The following is a 17920-nucleotide window of genomic DNA, read 5'->3' as shown; positions in this document are numbered from 1 at the left end:
TCACTACGTCCAAAAAAAGAATGAATTCATCTTTGCTGGGGAGCTTAACAAACTCTTTTCTAAATATAAAGTCTGACTATATATTCGAGGAATTTCTAGACTACCTCCAAACTCCGCTCTGCAGGAAATATTATGTACAATTAAGGCTGGGCACTCTCCCACTGGCATCTTTTATGAGCATCTGGTCAGATTGTAGGTCTGATTCTGGTATGTGCCCTGCATGTGACAGTAGCTATAAAAATGTTGAGCATGTACTTTTTTGCCCTGCATATAAACAACTTTGCCTAAAGTGGATCAAACCACTCTGTTTAACCCTGGGGATTATGCATTTCTGGGAAGCGTCGAGGACCTATAAAACAGATACTAAGCATATGGCTGTGTCTAAATTTCTCCAAGCGGCTTGGTTTATAACATCTATATAGCCCAGTGCTAAGATTGATCTGCACTTTTCATATTAACATCTGCATTAGTCACTTTATTTGTTTGCCTGCTTGTCTGGCCAAGTTGCTAGTTTGTATCTAAGATATGGAGGGATTACTGCTGAAATTTGTATCTAAGGGTGTTTAATTTATTGTTTCCATTGCTATGCTTTTTAATGTATGTTGATGAATTTAATGAATTAAAACTCTCAAATAAACTACTGAAAAAGATTTGAGCTGACAAATAAACGACTGAATAACATTTTTAGCTATATGGGGACATGAATGCAGCTAACCAGCCCACCAGATGTGTGTGCCTAATGCATGAGCACAGAGGGAGAAAAAACAAAGCTGATACACGGTTCTGCTGAGTTGGTGTTTTTCGGGGCACAATATGTTGCAGTTGTAAAAGTAAGCTTTGTTAAACTTGTTGCATGTTGATGTCTTCGAATATTTTAAGGTTGCGCTGCCTAAGAAGTTTTGACCAACAGGTAGCACTGGCGAAATGTAATGGACCCCGTACTAAGACCTCAGTCCCTTAGTGGGCCTGAACCAGTAATTTGCTGCTGCTAAGTTTTTCTAAAGATACCTGTGCCCTCTGAGGAGAAGGGAAAAGTCTTACTTTAGACCCTGAACAAATGGACCTTCTTACTGTAGGGTACTTGATGTCCAGTTCAGGAGAAGACCGTAAGAGCAGAGAGCTGGTATTAAAACAAATGGATACAATTTAAGTCCGAAAAGGGACAAAACTCTGCGGCTAGGTGCGTGCTCCTATGTACTACTTTCATGCATTGCAAGCCTGGGTTAAGCCCTTAGGTTTACTAGTCCAGATCACTGCAACTCAAACTTACCCTTAGCATGATTTTGTCTCCAGCTGTAATATTACATCTCAATGCTTCTCTTATACCAAAGCATGATCGCATTTATACCATCACAGACCAAAGGTTCAGTCTGGAGAGAAACACATTGTGCAGGTTCAAGAAGTGCTTGCAAGTCATGGAAGAGCAAGATTCAATTACCACTTGCATGGTCCTTCATACCGCCAGCGTGCACCCATTAACACAGTCCATCTTTTTAGAAAAAAATGTTACATCCAAATATTGTGCTGTATTTTGGGAAAGTATCTTTTGGGGTATTATGGGTACCTGGACATCTCAAAAGTATAGCTGGCTTTATTCACTGGGGCATTTGGGTCAACGTTCGAGACAGAATATTGTTCTTTCCCAGCTGATATACGCTTTGCAAATATAACCAGTCTCTTTCGGCCAATTGGAGGCACACCCTCATAAACAAGCATCCATCCAGATTGTGATGGTGTGTTTCGCAGGGATGTCCAACAGCAGCATGAACCACCACAACCGTTCACCCAAAATGTAATAGATTATTCAGTAAAACCAAACAGAATATCTGATTAAGGTGTACACTTGAAAAAAGGATTCGACTACAATTACATTTTTGAGGATCGTTTAGATTTTGGAGATAGAAAGTGACTTTAAGAATATAGCTGGTGGTCTGCAATCATGTTAGTCCTTGTCTTTAAAAAACATTCCATACTGGTGTGGCTTTGCTCTTGTGCATGCCTAGCATGCCTTTCAAGACATGTTAATGCTTATATATATATATATATATATATAATGGAAATTGATTAATACATATACTTTGATAATTAACCAGAAGGGGTGGGTGACTTTTGTGGAAGATGTGTGAATGGAGGATGATCCTAAAGGCTAAAATGGCACAGTGATGGAAATCCCAAGCACAGAAGATAAACTGTGGAAGCTGAGGTGCGATTCAAGTGCTCACTTGCAGAATGAAAATGTGCCTTTCTCAGGTCCTCCTAAATGGACATCAAAACAAGGGTGATAAAAGGAAGTCTAGATATCTATTATGTTTCTCTGCAGCCCTTAAGTGTAATCAAAAGGAGTGCAGGCAATAGTACTCCTTCTAACTTGTCATCACCAACCGGTCACATTCCCTTTTCAAATCTAGCAGAACCATGTCCCACAAATATACAAGGTCTGATAAACGAGGGTGATTGGTGGCATTATCTACTGTCCTCAGCACACAATTACTAGTCATAATCTTCTACTGAGGGGAGAAAGAAAAGGCAAGCTATATAGTTCCAATGCATTTTTGTAGCACCAAGTGCTTTAAAGTGCATACTAAGTCACGACAAACAAATAAAAAACATACGAAAAGTTGGGCCAAATCGCAATAAATGTTCCCTCTGAAAAGCTCATTTGAAAACATGTTAAAAAATAACAACCATTCAGCCTTTTCACATTTCAACCACATTGACACAATTTATACTTTTTTAATCATCATTGTAGGTGACAAAAAACAACAATAATAATCTCTATATGCAAAGGTGGCATTGCTTTATGTGATGCACTGCTTGGCATTGGACCAACAACCACCAGAAGCAAGCAGCAAAGTGGCAAGCCAATGGAACGTGACAACAATGGCTTGTTCATGTAAGTGATCCTCACTGAAAATCTTCCTACTCAAATTCCTCCATTCCCCTTAAGATATGTCCACTAACAATTACATTCTGAAAAAGGAAAAGGCTACAACACATTAATAAAGCTGTCATTCTATTATCGCATAGTTTATGATAAATTATTATGACAACCTTTTCAGACACTTTTTTCCCGAAGCAGTTTCTTTTCTAAACAATGAAAAAGTCAATACATTCCTGGATAAAGATGCGCATTATGACAGAAATGTTTAAGATTTGTATTCTTGATTGAGCTAGTATGATAAAAATGCAAAATAACACAAAAGCTCGAATGTGATAGTGCTACGGTTTTATTAACATGATGCAAAAACAGCTTATCAAAAGGGGATGGATCATAAAATACAATGAAGAATAAGAGTTGACATTTCGAATTCACTTTATTGATATGAATGGTTTATCCTTATGCAATTTATCAAACTCATTCCTCCTCTAGAGGAAAGAACAACACATTTTTTTGCTACAAATCAAAGATGTTAAAATGAACACAAAGCACTAGGTTTCGCATAAAGTCATTGGTATAATGTTAAAATAATGTTAAGACTGAAATGTATGATTTTAAAACCTTGGTTTGGCAAACACGTTGAAAAATATATTGTATTTCAGGATGTATTTACTACTGCAGAATAAGTACCTTTCATTAGATTTTTGTTTGAAGTCGGATGAGAGCGTACTATTTTCAAAGCCCAACTGATGCACATCAGAAAAATAGATTTTACCTCAAAAACAATTAAATATCATAAAATGTAGTAAATACAGTAGGTAATACTTGGCAGTATGCACATACTATTTCTGCAAATTCCTGTATTTGATGTTCATTGTGTTCTGTTTGTTGCATCTATCTTTCTATGTAATATCTTTGCAATTTCAGGTGATCACCAGATGCAAAATAATGCACACACCCTTGAAATAACCTGTTTAAAACAAAATGCATTGATAAAATGAGGGCAAACTCTTAAAACAAACCTCCGTGTACTATTCTGTCCAGCAATAAATGTGAAGAGATGTTCTGAATGATGATTTCTGATTGGATGATTTCAAATAGGCTCACCATTCACATATTATGAGTTTGTTTCCCCTTAGCATCTAAATCTTTCTAGGGGCTACATTTTACTTGTAAAAGCGAGAACCCATCAAACTGGTATGGTACCATGCCATGACTTTTAGGCACATAAGCCGAGCCTTTTAGTTAATGCAAAATTACATGAAGATGAATGAAGCGGTTCAGCTGTAATGCAGTCCTCAACCGTGCTTCTAAGTTAGTGTAACGTCTCAAAACTCAGCTTCGATTGTCTTGAAAAGGAGAAATAGAGTTGGTAAGTGCTATCTCTGTCAGGTATTTGGATGCAGCAAATTCATGAATTTGTCTTAGCCACTTATTTTTCAGTAGTTGAAGATGGATTACCAGGCACAATGACTTCAAATCTGAACTGAATAAGCCTCTCAGAAAAACAAAAAAAGACCCTGACATTGAATGTCTCTTCCTGTCATTGGTCTACCAAAAATTGAGCTTGCTATACCAAAATAAATATTTAACGTGTTAACAATGTACCACTACTGGCAACTGTTTACAAAACTTTGTGTGACAAAAGTACACAATGAATTGGCTTCTTAATAATAGTCCATACTTTTTCAGTTGTCAATGTGATGAAAATGAGGCAATCAAAAATATTCAAACAGATGATACTTCATCACCTTAATTGCTCGGTATTCTCTCGGTGCAAACAATAAAATCTGCCATACCCGTGAAAAGGCTACACAATGTAGAAAGGTGGTAGCAAAAATAACCAATTCCTTCCTTATTTTAGCCATGACAAAGTCACAGAGAAATTCTTTAAGGAACTGTATAATAATATGCATTCAATAACTGTCTCAAACTCTCCCGTTAATGAAATGTGCAGAAAGGGGCACTGATGGCTGGGATGAGCACCATCTGCCAATGTTTGTGAGGTTAAGACTTCCTGTACCCAGCATTACTTCACTCAGAACTTCAGAATAATAAAAATCCATGTATTTTTCCAATCCCAGTAAACATAACCTTAACATTAACTTTGTATCAACTCATTATTTTTCATGAATATCTATCAGGGATGAACCCTGAAATCCTGAAATTTAAAATCAATAATCTTACTCAATTGCTACGCTATCTCAGAAGGTAAACAGCAGAGAGAATGAAAAGTAAATTAATTTTACAGTACGTTCAAGCATATCCCAAACAGGAATATGACAAATAACACTTCAATTCAGCATTGTGTTCACCCTGAATGAATTATCCAATGATGCTGATTGTTCAGGTTTCCCATTAAAAGCTGGGATTAATGGTGGCAGAAGTGAAGAGCAGCAGTTCAAAGAAGGGGTGTGCTTTGCCTTGGTGAACTGTTGTGCAATTTTTCTTTTAAGTGATGATCAGTCGAATCCGGTACTGCTACATGGTAGAAGTTGGGTAACCTGATGTCGAATCGTAGTCCCTTCCCCACGTGAACCTTGTCATTCAAGGCATAAAGTTTGTCTGCAATGTCACTTCTGATCAAAATCGAAAAGAGCCGTGAAATGTAGCGGTGTTTTGCAAAGAGCAAGTACAGTTTCTTTCTCCTCCATGCAATATATCGACAGTCTGTATCTGCTATGAGGGTCACCTGCAAAACAGGGTATTAGACATGGAATTATTTCTAATGCAGTGCCACATGGTTAAGAATGATAGTTTTAAAAGTTCATATATGCTCTACGAAATTTAAGAATTGAAGAAATCAAGATGTGTTTGAAACATTGAAATATTGAAAATGGGTATTTACAGTGCTTGATGTTATGGTACCAGCTGCAAACCTCTAATAGATTGTATCTTAATGTATTTCTGGTTTCTCACTGAAATTGCTGGCTTATTTCACTTTCTAAACATATTTAATCCTTTTTCGTTGTTTCCTCTTGCCTACCACAATTACTTCCTTCACCATGCAGGATTTGTGGGTCGCACATTGGAAGGGATATGGAGCATCTGTGTGAGACAGAATGTGCCATTTCAGCAACAAGACCCTGATTACGAGCAGGGTGGTTAGTAAAATCACCCCAGGTGCAGAAAAATTGGACATGATTTTACCAGTTGTTAAATTCACTTTGAGATTTGACTGCAAGTGCAGTCCGGCCCAGGTACCTGCCCAACTCTATAAGGCATGGCGGAGCATTTAGTGCTCCCCATGCCAGGTCACATCCTACCTTCTCCTCCGCCACTACAACAGCACTTTACTCCGTGTAAAATCCACAGGGAACACATGGTCACGGTTGTCCCTTATTTCATTGAGGAGTTACTTGTAATAGGCATAGTTAAGTGCAGGTATACCGTCCAGCACGTGACTTCTGGCCAATCGGCATCCCCACACCTAAGTACACCAAACTTGTAATTGGGGACCAAATCTATTATTATTCCATCAACTTTTAATTCAAGGATGACTGTTTACATCACCATCTTACAAATGAAGATCAACTCAGATGTTCACCATTCTTTCTTTGGAGAAACACTTTTTAATCTAATGATTAATGTACCTGTTTCAGTGTTACCCATCCTCTGTTGCACTGAAAGGTGTTTAATACTTTTACACTTTCATATGAATGCCTAGTTCCCTTCAATATCACATTTCTTCTGGTAGATACAGGTTTAGGGATATATTCACAAAGAAAGAATGTGCCTTTTTCTAGCAGCACAACCAAAAAGCATACACATTTACATATATGTTTTAAATATTGTAAAAGATCCCTTTTTCTGTTCGCATCGTACAACCCCCATATTAGCAGTTGTTTCAAACATAAACTGGTTATTTAAAAAAAATCAAAAACGTACATTTCTTATTATGAGATGTCTTGAATCTTACAATGTATTTTCTAATTACAACACTAACAAAACAAATATTTGAAACACAAAACTATTCTGCAGGGTTTTTCCATTGCCGAAAACGAAGTTCTCTGAGATGTTGTATCAAAATATAATTTTCAGAATGATTTCTTAAATCAATATTGTATCCTAAATATTATTAGATGATATTTTTGTAGATGATATTCAGTACCTATTATGTTAAGTTAAACAATATTTCTGTAAACATCTTCTAATTCGCAACTTCTTTCAGGAGCTCCTTAGTGTGAACAAAGAAGTAAACTCCAAGATCTAGTTTTTGAATCATAACCGGTATGACAATAAAAAAAGGGCATACCATATGTTACATTAGTGTACATTTAGATTTGTGTTACGCTGAATCTATCTGGAAATTATTTTTTTAACGTATTTAACTTTGTGAGATGGAGGATAGAAATACAAAAAGGATGCTTCTGGCTTCCCGACCTGAAATTGGTGGGGCACCTTCCCGGAAAAATCTGTGGTCCTTCTGCCTCATTCTGGGGTGGGGAAGCCACCATGTTTGTGATAATGGAGCCTCAGCTGGCTCTGCTGTCAGATGTTTGATTTCCATTGGGCCACCAGGTCACTTTAGTGGATCTGCCAGCCTATGTAGTGTTGAGCTTCCACCATTGATTTGTCTTACCCTGGACCGCCATGTGAAGCATGGTAGTGCTGGGTAGGAAAATAGAAGAATGTCCCTGAAGCACGGGAAGATATCTTAGTTTCGGGATCTTTTCCTCACAAATAAAAAATAATGCTGAGTGGGCTACAACATCAAGGCAAGCTGCTCAACATTCAAATGTCGCCTGTCGATGCACTTTCAATAAACAGATCACTGCCAGGCAATTGAAGATCTATAAATGGGGATCTCAAAATATTTCTCATTTAAGAACCATCCATTTTTTAAAATCACTCCGAACCCTTATGTATCAATACCTATTTGTGTTCAATGTATGTATATATGTGATATTTGCATAGCACAAACCCAGACATAAGGGTCAAAGGCAAAGACACAGTACTCCAATGATTGAAGAGGTAACTGGGTTTTAGGGACAGAAGTGGGATGTTACTTATTGTATTTTGATGTAATGTTCTTTAAAGAGGAGCTTCAGAAGCTCTTTCTTACATTTGTGGTTTATTTTAAAAACAGGAGCAACTTAAAATTCAGAGCAAACAAAGTTGCCTCATCAATTCATATTATGTCATAGGATTAATAGGATTAATATTTTTTTGAAGAAACAAGAAACTTGCTCAGCGCTCATGTTATATCACCAGTGACAGATGACAAATGTGCTACAAAATAAACATTGGACCAATAAATTATTGACATATACAGTGTAGATGTACAATGATATTTCTGAGTTCAGTTAATGGCAATTTATACTATTGTTTTAATGTTGATGATGTGTCAACTCTGCTGAGAATTTACAGACCATAATCAGGACTGAATAATGTGGAGACTAAGCACAACCCTCCAAAGGAAAAAAATAGTGAAGCAGTATTTCAATAGACGGAAAAAACTAATATAGTGAGAAATGAGCAGAAATACACACACACACCATTTGGTGTAGATAAGAAGTGTGACAGCCATTCACATAGTCCTAGGAAAAGGATACATGTCTGAAACTCAGCGAGACTCATGCAAGTAGACAACCCACATGTGAGAGCCTTCTTAAATGATGGTGGAGGAAAGATACCTACAAGAAAGGTGTCAACTTGATAACAAAAGATGGGTGAAACTACAACAAAAAGAGAGCCACAATGCTCATTACTTACATTTATGAGACTAACCCCCAGATTGATCAAAGTCATGTTTTGCGAGTCCTCAATAGCGAATTTTAAGGATTCGCTATTAAAGACTCGCAAAACGCGATGCATGTAGAAATCGCAATATTTTTAGCGATTTCTACTGCTTCCTTATTTGCGATTCGCTAATTGCTAATCGCAAATAAGGAATGGCTTTCACATTCATTCCTAGGCCCATAGGAATGAAAGGGGAGTCATTCCTTATTTGCGATTAGCAATTAGCGAATCGCAAATAAGGAAGCAATTTCAAGGGTGCCAGGGTGTCCAAAGGACACCCTGTTGCACCCCTGAAATGGTAATGTACACGGGTGTTGCGCACACACATGTCCCAAGGACTTGTGTGTGTGTAACATACAACTTAGAAAAATGCACTAAAGTGCATTTTTCTAAGTTTTTGCTATTTACCATGTAGTTAGACTTCGTGGTAAATAGCGGCCCCAGATTGCGAATTCGCAATTTTAAACACTTACATTCATTGCATTTAAGGAACCTCAAATTGAGATTCCTTAAATGCAAATAATCACAATTTTCTAGAATTGCAATTTTGCATTTGGGATGATGCATCCCAAATGCAAAAATACTGCTAGCAAAGGGCCAGATTATCAGAAACTGGCCCTTTGCGAGCGGATTTTTGTTTGATGAATCTGGCTGTAAATGTTTCACAAAATGTGCTGAGTCAATTGCCAATGTGTGGTCTAGATAAGCAATGTAACTGTAGAGATCAAGGGTAAAAAGAATTAAGTATACTAGATAAAAAGGACTGCTGGCACATTCTTAATTACTAATAGAAAGTGTGATTACTGATCCTACATCATTTAGGCAGTTTAAAAAGACTGCGCGAGTCGGCATTGCCTCTGCAGTTTGGAACTATAAAAATGTGGTCTGAGCATCAGAGCCTTGCTGAAATGGCAAGTGAGTGGGCATAGTGATGGACCCAAACATTTGGTGGACATTTGAGTGAGGGGTTAGCATTCTGGATGTAAATGTACAGTTTCAAAAATAACTTCCAGGCAGGATAAACTTGGAGCCCAGTAATATCACTTGGTAAGTAAGCTAATATTAAAACCTAGAAAGGGTAGATTAGTGCTCTATAAATGTACTCTCACCTACAAAGGGCACAAATAAATAAAAAAAATAAAAAATTGGTAATGTAAATAATCAAAATGCTGAAGCCACCCATAACGCAAATAACTTTAGGGAACAAACCTAGACTATGACAAGTAATAATATCAGAAATAAATAATGCTGACATCAAGGCCCGAAAGGGCGGTCAGTATTCTGGAAATTTTAATGTCTGATCACAGTGACCTTCAAGGGGACCAAACTGTTGATCACTTGAGCAGAAGAAAAAAACATATCGGAAAAAAACTATAGTAAAGAACATATTCACTCACATCTTCTTGAGTAATTTATTCCCAAACTAGTCAGCATAACCAGCAATTGAGTACAGCCCACATTTGGCGCAGATCCAAACAAAAGAGATGTCTTACTTTCTCCGAAGTTAATTCTAATCCCTTGGAATATAGCAGCAGAAAAACAAATCCCCATGATTGCCGCAATGACGATAGGAAATACAGATGAAACAAATTTTATCCTTAATTTTCTAAACATATTTTTCATCAGTGTAGATTTTTATCTTTAGGAAAGGGTTATCTTTTCTAGCAAATTAAATTTGATGTTTTCAATTTGCAAGAAAAATATAGGTTTTGTTTCAGCAAAATCATATCCAAAATTTTTATGCAGGTAGAGGTAGTACCACCTGTGATCAGGACACAGGACTTAGGCCCCCGTCCACATTTCACCTTGTAATCATTCTTATGCAAGCAAAATATTTGACATTTAAAAATCTCATTTTATGAAGGAAAATTTCGAAAAAGAAAGTATGACATGAATTGTATTAATCTGTACTTTATTCCATGTGACTGTATGTTGTAGTGTGTATATAACTTATCCCAGTATACAACTGTTTCTTATGCAACAGCTGTACCTATGTGTGCTTTTAATGCAAAAGAAATAGAGCAAACAAAAAAAATGAGATTAACTATATCTTACAACATTAGTAAACAAGAGAGAACACTCCCCAAAAACAATATCAACATCATTATAAAAGCACTCAATAAGGGACAGTGACACTATTACAGGACACTGTAAAACATAAGAGGGAAATAATTAGACACCAATGCAATCAAACTCATAGCTATAAGCTTGTGAAGAATATGTTACACAATTTGAAGAAAGAGCTTCTTGAATTTACAATCCAGGCTAAACAAGGTGGTATCATCAACAATAAAAAAAAACTCGTTTTTAAACAATCCACACCCACATGCCCTGGTACTCTACACCCTCCCAAAATTCATTAAAATCCTGATCAACCACTGAGATAGCAATTTTTTCAGGTTGTGGTTCCCTCGTGGACCTATTGGCAAATACACTGATTTGTTTTTCATTAAGAACATAGATTCCTAACCCCTCACTTACATTAGAGTTAGTAGTGACCTTATCGATCAAATTGAAGATCTGCATTTTGATAAAGTCAAGAATTGTTACTGTGTTTAGATATTGACTCTTTATACACCAATATTCCACAGAAAGAATGAATTTGTGTCAGGGAACACAGCTTGGATGCTGTACTGTTAAGATTTCCTGCTTTTCCTTATTAGGATAGCACTCACTAAAATTATATCCAGTTCGGGAGTGCTATCTACAAGTAAAGCGGACTTCCACTTTTGCTTATTTTGCACCTAGCTTTGCCATTATGTATGTGGATAAATTAGAGAAACAGTTTCATTGATATGATTCCTTTCCTAAAATATATTTGGTTATGAAAGAGGTGTTTTGATGATACTTTCATGCTCTAAAAGGAAAATGAAGACATGGTAAAGCATTCTATGAATGGCTTAATTCAGCATCCATGGTCTCAAATTTAGGTTAAAATCTCTTAATTAACATTTAGAAAAATGCAATATCGAAGACAAAACTTTTACAACACTTCACAGGACCCAAGGGCAAGTTTCATTACATCATGTTATCGTATAAATAAAAAATAAAAAACCCCAGCATTGGTCCCTCCGTAACTATTTTCGCCTTCCTAATGTACATTATGCAAAATGCTAATCCACATTACAAGGTTGTGTCTGGCTTGGAGCTACTATCTGTCTCCATCAATCTCAGGATGCAAAGGTATTTTGGGCAAGTCAGTTCTCGGAAATCTTGGGAAAGGATAGACAAGAAGGGGTCCCATAGTTTCACAAAAGAGGCACCTTGGTCTGCGAGTGTCTCTCCATGCCCAGAATATGCCATAGACGATGTGCCCCAATGTGATAATATGTTCTGTAGTGCATATCCTAAAGCCAGGCCTATTTGTTTGCCTTGTCTGGATTTTAAGGGATATGTGAGAGCGTTGGGTAGGCCTAGCGATATATAGGCGGGGAATCTTGGGATCTGCATGCAAAGATGTGAATCAATCCCATAAATTATCTGCGTCTAGTAGGAATGAGCTGTGGGCAGTCCCAGAGGAATGTGTACCAAGGAGCCTTGTGCTACACAACCGCTCCAACATTCAGCGCTATGGCTGGGATTCATTTTTAGTAGTTGAGAAGGTGTAAAGTACCAGTACGAAACAACCTTAATAAAGGTTTTCCGTAAGAGATATGTTGCATGCGGTGTTTCTAGCCCTGTACTAGCTATCCATCCAGTCTTGGTCACTTAGTTGGCGCCCCAGGTCCTGCTCCCACCTATGTTGGCCTGCTTTGTATATGTGCTATTACCTTGTATCAGAAAGGAATACAACTCAGAAGTGAACCGCGTCCCTGGGGTTTTAGCGAGGAGCCTCTTCTCATATGACGTAAGGTGTCTATGAATGTTGGGCCTATTGTTGGAATGTAGAAACCAGTGACGGAGTTGCAGAAAGGGAAATATTTCAGTCTCAGGGAGGTTAAAGTCTGCCCACATTTGGTGCAACAGGAGAATCCCCTCTTCGTCAAACATATGGCTCATTGAGCCCTACTCTGTTTTTCTCCATGCCTTAAACGCGTTAGGGTCAAACCCAGGGGTAAAATCTGGGTTGTCGAACAGTGGTGTTGTAAGGGAGGGGAAGGATGTAAGGCTGCATTTGACGCTAGTATTGACCCAGGCTTCCATTGTTGCTCGCGTGATTGGGGAGTGATACAAGTTTTGAGGTCTCTGTGCCCCTGGCAGAAATGGAACTTTCGAAAGGGACGTACCTGCCACCGGCCTATCTTGAAACAGCCAGGGCTCTCCTGATTCCGGTTGGTACCATTCCACTAGATATCTCATTTGGGCGGCCCTGTAATAGGAATACAGATCTGGGACACCTAGTCTCCCCCATCCAGACATATAGTAGTATCTCCGTTTGTATAGTAAGCATTCCCTTTGGTGGAGCCAGCAGGAGGGTATGGAAAAAGTAAAGTATCTGAGGGAGTATAGTCATTTTTATTGCAGCTACCCGGCCTAGCCAGGATATCTGTAGGGGTCTCCATTGCCTCAGTTCTCTCCTGATCTGGTGGAATAGGGATTGATAATTAATCAAGGAAGTCAATTGGAGAGTAGGTCCCAACCTGATCCCAGGTCTGGAAGGGTAGTAGTCAACCACTGGATGGGGTGTTGCGCTTTAAGTTGATTCACCAGCTCTGGAGGTAGGGAGAGGTTCAGGGCCTGTGACTTTCCCATATTAACCCGGAATCCGGAGGCCCGGACAAAGTTGTCTAGCTCAGTCAAGAATGCCAGTAAGGCGAAGGTTGGATGGTCTAATGTCACCAACACGTCATCAGTAAATAAGCTAATGGTGTGTTGCTTGCCCCCAAAGACTGCCCCTGTAATCTGGGGGTTATCTCAAATTCTCTGGGCTAGTGGCTCCATATTTAGGGCAAACAATAAAGGTGATAATGGGCATCCCCGGCGTGTGCCTCTTTTAATTGTGAAGGGGACAGAGGTTTGACCGTTGACCAGAACCACCGCAGTGGGCAAGTGATAACAATTCAGGATTTCCATCCTGAACTTTTCACCAAGGCCAAAGTGGGTAAGGACCTGTTCCAGAAACGGCTAGTGCACCCTATCAAAGGCCTTCTCTGGGTCCATTGCTAGCAGCAAGAACTCACGTGTAGCTCTCAAAGCTTTTTCTATGATGTGTAATATGTGCTTGGTGTTGTTGCCAGCCTGTCTCTGAAGGGTTGAACCCAGCCTAGTCTGGGTCGACGATCGAGAGCATATTTGTGCTTAGTCTACCTGCTAGGATGACCCTGAACAATTTGAAGTCCACGTTCAGCAAGGAAATTGGCTGATAAGAGCCACCCTGATGCTTGTCTTTGCCGGGTTTGGGGATTACAACGATAGATGCCGTAAGCATTGTGGACGGTATTCTGCTGGGGGTAGTGAAATAATTAAATAGTCTAGTGAGAATGGGGGCCAGAATGTGCCAAAAAGTTTTGTAAAATATAGAGGAGAATCCATCCGGTCCTGGTGCTTTTGCCGTCTTTAATCAAGAGATTGCTGATATAACCTCTTTCGGCTGAATATCTTCATCTAGAGCCTCCATTTGATCTGGTGTGAGCCGTGACATGTGCGCATATTGTAGGTAGGCATAGCTATCAGCTGGGTCAAGCGATTGGCCAGTATACAATTGTGCGTAGAAATCCCAAAAGGCATCTGCTATGTCGTTATCTTTAGTGATGTGCCCTTTGTAGCAAGTGTGAATGGATTGAATACCTGATGATTGCCATGGTGCACTCAATTTGCTGGCGTAAGGGTGACAGATGAGTGATCCGGGAGCGCCAAGGATCTCGGTGAGGATGAGCTGTATGTCCCTTGTGCTTGAAGGTTGTCTAATCTTGCATATGTCTTGTGTTTATGGGAGTAAAAAGTGTAGCGCATATGTTAGGGTGGGAATCTCTCCACAGGTCTCGGATTCCTAGATCTCTCATCCACTCTAGCTTCCTCCTAGAAAGTGCCCCGGTATGATCATGCCTCTGCGCGGATCTATCCATGTCAGTGTCTAAGACCAAGTTTAGGCCACCCCGATCAACACCCCTCTCTCCTCGGTTGCGAGTGCATCGCCCAGTGCTGTACAGAGGAAGGCCTCTGGTCCCTCATTCAGTGTATATATAAACCCAATAATGAAGGGTCAATCTTCTACTGTGAACTGGTAGGTGAGGAGTCTGCCATTGAATTCTCCCCCTTTGTGCCCTAATTTCCCCTTCATTGTGGAAGTGGAGGAAAAGAACTGGTGAGGGAACACTCGAGAACGTAGGCAATGACAATCTCCAGGGAGGATGTGTGTTTCCTGGAGTAGGCATGTCAGCTCATGAGTTCTCTAGCTATGAAAGGACTGGTTTACTTTCAATTGGATTGTTGAGGCCCTTCACATTGATGGTGATTACCTTAATAGTAGCAGCTGACATTTGGACTATGCGGAGAGTGTGATGCTAGTTAATGTGAAAGCAAGAGGCGGATATGCAGATCAGCTTCTGAAATGGTAACCCTTATCGGTACCATCTAAGTAATGTGGTATAACCTTAGCGAAAATATATAAGAACCCCAACTGAAACACCCCATCTCTAAACAATTAGTAAGTGAAAACATGTAGAAAATTCATCCCAAAATGGTTCGACTTTCTCTCAGGTCTGAGAGTCATAAATAGAGGGTCCAAATGTGGCCAAAGTCACAGATCCTGCCCCGCCCAGCCAACCTGCAATGAGTTAGTTGCCTCCTTCTCTACGGAATATTTGTCTGTGCCAGGATCTCAAGGATCAATTGCAATACCAACTTCTGACTATCTGCTATCACAGCATAGTCTTGGCACTTAACACCCTTCCCACCCTCAGCTTCTTCCCTGGGATCTTCATCTTCTTGAACATTGGTAGGATGGCGATCTTCGGGCTGTGGGTCAATGGCAAGAATTTGGCATGTTTCAGTCAAAGACCGCATCCGGAAGAGTTTCCCCTCTAGGCGGAAAATAATGTGAACGGGGTGACCCCAGGATTAGGTCACCCGTTTATTCCATAGACTCTAGAGTATATGGCCGGTGTGAGCTCACGTCTTCACTGTAGTGTGATTGCTGAAAGGTCTTGAAACAGTGTTGGCCTCGGGTTCCTGAAGCTGAGAGAGTGTTTCTCCTGCCCTTTATGGAGAATTTCCTCTTTAACCTGAAAGTCAGGGAGGCACACTAATATGTCTGCCAGGGGAGTACCATCTGGGTGCGGTCTCCCAACTCTGTGGGCATGATCTATTTTGATAGCAGTGTCTGGGTCTGCCCCTATAATATAGCCGAAGAGGTCTCTAACAAATACAAAGATGTCCTCACCATCTGCTTTTGTCGCCACTCCTCTTATACGAATGTTGTTCCGGCGGGATCTATTATCTAAATCTTTTGCATGGGCTTGGAGGTACAGCTGTTGATCCTGAAGGCGGATTATCTCCTGCTGCAGGGACTCCAGTTCTTCTGCTCTACTATTTCCTCGTTCTTCCAGGGTTACAACACGGTCACCCCCAGAGTCTAGATCTCTCGTGAGTACTATAATATCTTGCAACAGGTCCTGTTTGACTAACTGTAGGTCATCTTTGAGCGATAGGAAGAGCGATTCAATGAAGGATCGGGTGACTAGTTCCTCCTACCCCGCCTGGTCCTGGGTCTTCAACACATCAAAGGTGGCTAGAGGATCCCCCACAGGACTCTTGGCTGATCCAGAAACCATACCTTTAATAGTATGATCTTTCTTGCTGCGGCTGTCACCATTTTTCTCTATAGGTAAGTCAAGCTGGGGTCCCAAGCAGTTACGAGGCTCTGTTGCCCGTGCGTTCTCCACACGATCTCTTGAAGGCCGTTGGAAATAGGGTCAAGGTACAAGGATAGTAAACTGCAGGCTAATCCGTTTTGAGGGCTCGGCACTGCAAAGGCTGGGTTCTACCAGGACTCCCTTAACAGGTGTGGCTGCTGGCCATGTTCCACACACAATGCGCTGCCTTGACAAAAGAAGGTGTTGTTATGGCCACTTCAGGGCAGTGGGTGATTGTATGGCCTCGGTCTAGTCTCTCCTGTAGTTTGGGCCCTTCGTTCAGGGTGCCCCGCTATTTCATGCTGTCCCTCCTTGTGGGTTTCAGTCACTGCCTGCGCTGGTTCTGAGTAGTTGCTCAAGTTCTTGGAGGGGGATAGGCGCCTTTCAGTGCATTCCCGATCTAACCTTTATAGGCTCTGTATGTTGGCCCATGGGTGTTCCTAATGCGGGTGTAGCTAATGTACTACCTTATCAGTCAGTAGGATTGAGTTGGTGCAGTGCCTCACTGTCACCACACACGTCATATCACCAGGGCCATTTCCAAACCGGCCAGAAATGCAGTGTATCGTTGCCCTATCTGGTCCCATGTGGCTCGCTTGGGGGCTCTCGTCTCAGGGGTCTCACAGGTCATGGCCTCTAAGTGTGCCCAGGCTACGGCCTCACCTCAGCTCCACCCTGTAATCTCCACAACTGGGTGTCCTCGTAGCTGCTGGGGTGCTCACCTTCTGCAAGTCCCAGACCCGCGGGTCAAGCACGGTGGTTGTGGGCTGACCCTTTTCTCCCTGCACTCTTCGCAGTCTTCTCCCGCTCCCGGTTGTTCAGCGGGGGCAATCAAGGCAATGCCTCCCGGCCACCACCCTTGTTGTCTCTCCTGAGTAGCCTGGCAAATTCTCCTCCAGCCGGGGCTTAAATACAGCTGGATGTTGGCCCGCCTGACTTGTTCAGACCTCAGCCTTATCCCAGCTCCACCGTTGGTTTCACTGCTGCAAGCGTTCGTCTCTGCTGATCCCCAGTGCGGTCGCCGCTGTAAGCCCCAGTCCTATGGAATATGCAGGAACTGACCAAAAGGATGACTATGCCTCAGAGCAACCTGGTGCTTACACATGTATTGTAATAAAGTATTGTGTTCAGTTGGTTTTCTAAAAAGAGAAGTGCTCAAAAAACCTGATACTGATTGTATAATAGGATTCAAGAATGCAGTTGAAGTGTCATAATAATTCATGGTAATTTAAAACCAGGAGGGGGCGTGGCCAAGATGGTGGTCAGGTTAGATGCCTTTTTCTCATCTCCACGTCCCCACCACTGGCCTGGCCGCCTATCTCTTCTAAACGATCTATGGACACCTGAGGAGACAACCGGGGTGCTGCTGACGCAAGTGCACCTTTTCTGGCCCGGATTCTACACGGACCTGGGTGAGGGGCCAAGTGATTGAGTATCTGTGGCAGCTGCCTGGGGCATTGGGCGTAGTCCACGTTCGACGAAGGACGAGCTTGCATAGACTTTGGTT

The 17920-nt window shown here is 40.8% G+C and overlaps 1 protein-coding gene across 1 annotated transcript in view; it reads right to left on the bottom strand.

Annotated features, from left to right (window-relative positions):
* Positions 1 to 3211: 3211 nt before the first annotated feature.
* POPDC3 (popeye domain cAMP effector 3) overlaps positions 3212 to 17920 on the bottom strand; it is a 216680-nt gene continuing 201971 nt past the window's right edge. The window contains exon 4 of the mRNA XM_078648449.1: positions 3212 to 5570. Coding sequence (XP_078504575.1) covers positions 5280 to 5570 — 291 coding nt within the window. The 3' untranslated portion in view covers positions 3212 to 5279. The remainder of the gene's footprint in view (positions 5571 to 17920) is intronic.

Source organism: Lissotriton helveticus, chromosome 6, assembly GCF_964261635.1.
Source record: "Lissotriton helveticus chromosome 6, aLisHel1.1, whole genome shotgun sequence".
Taxonomy (NCBI): domain Eukaryota; kingdom Metazoa; phylum Chordata; class Amphibia; order Caudata; family Salamandridae; genus Lissotriton; species Lissotriton helveticus.
The sequence above is the reverse complement of the archived record's forward strand: the minus strand, read 5'-3'. Positions and strand labels throughout refer to the sequence as shown.